The sequence below is a fragment of the Haplochromis burtoni genome, unplaced genomic scaffold (assembly GCF_018398535.1).
Source record: "Haplochromis burtoni strain Fernald_Lab_line unplaced genomic scaffold, NCSU_Asbu1 Contig_740, whole genome shotgun sequence".
In the NCBI taxonomy this organism is placed as follows: domain Eukaryota; kingdom Metazoa; phylum Chordata; class Actinopteri; order Cichliformes; family Cichlidae; genus Haplochromis; species Haplochromis burtoni.
In genome coordinates, this window is record NW_024583101.1 from 162,081 (window position 1) to 163,404 (window position 1,324).

General features: G+C 40.8%; 1 protein-coding gene across 1 annotated transcript; it reads left to right on the plus strand.

The window, feature by feature from the left end:
• LOC102299062 (glyceraldehyde-3-phosphate dehydrogenase, testis-specific) lies at positions 1–1,316 on the plus strand (the record flags this gene model as incomplete). The annotated part of the gene is given in 3 exon segments (XM_014330274.2): positions 1–41; positions 134–229; positions 384–1,316. Coding segments are annotated over 3 exon segments (190 nt in total), but the record flags the coding sequence as incomplete, so codon positions are not given.
• Between the last annotated feature and the right edge of the window lie 8 nt (positions 1,317–1,324).

A 1,324-nucleotide genomic window follows, 5' to 3' on the forward strand; every position in this document is an offset into this window, starting at 1 on the left:
GGTAACAATGGTAACAACAACAACAGAACTGCCACCACCAGGTATGATAAGAATTAAACCACTGACAGCTCCAGCAGACAAATCCTGGTGTGGTGGATGAGGCTCTGATTCCAGATGTTTCTTTGTCTTCCAGCTGCTGATCAGCTGTGTCACATGACTGTCCGCACACTGATCGGACTGCTCTGCTTCATCATCATGATCAGCATCCCTGCTGTTACCTGGAGGAAAGGTGGACGAGCTCAAAGAGCCTCTGTCCTCTCATCATCACTGTTTTCAGACTCACTGAAGTGTAACATGATTCAGCTTTAGTGCAGATGTTTGTTGGTTTTCTAAGGTGCTTTGTGATCATCCAACATCATTATATTCATTTCTGTCTCTTGCAGCTCGACGGGTAGAGAAACAGAAGAGAGACAAAGGAGCAGAAAGCAGCCCGTGATCCTCCATCACACAGAAACAACAGCCGTACAGACTGAACTGGGATCAGATCATCGTCATCCAGCCACACAGCAAACAGCCAGTCTGAACATCAGAGTGACGACAGATTCTTCAGCATGTGATCCAGACCTTCAGTACATGTAAAGTATTTGCTGCTCTGCCCTCTCAACGTCCTGCAGCTCAACAGTTTCTCATTTCTTTGTCTTTGCTGTTTCTGGAGCTGTGCTGTATTTAGTCAACAGGCATTAAAAACACGTTAGAAGCTCAGTTAATTTTACATGTGTTACATTCACTGTTTTGCAAATAGAGTGAGTCCATTTTTGATTTGAGTTGTTTGAGTAAAAAAGTAAACTTACTTTACTTTTTAAGTTCATTCTGCTGACAGGGGGCACGAAACTAGACAAACAAATTCAATAATCAAAAAAATGAATGCTTTCATATTTGTATTGACCACAGCAGCCACAGAAACAACAAGAAAACAAGAAAACGAGGCTACAGCCCAAAGCTGTCACAGCAGGACACAGTGTCCGCTCTGACCTATGGTATGCAAATAAGGACATGAATTAAAAACAAAAATCTCGGCATTACAACTAAAGATTACATGATTACATAAAGATTACATGATTACATAAAGATTACATGATTACATAAAGATTACATGCCGAGATTACAACGAAAGAAATAACTAGATCTATCGGTGTATTAAAAATGGTAAGAGTGCAGACCCAGATGGGTTTACAAACAGTTTAAGATCAAACTTGCTCCATATCTGTTTAAACTGTACAACCATGCCTACAATGTGGGCACCTTACCACCAACATTGAATGAAGCAGTTATTACTGTACTCCCCAAAAAAGGTAAAGTCTTGGAGGAAGTGGGATCATATAGA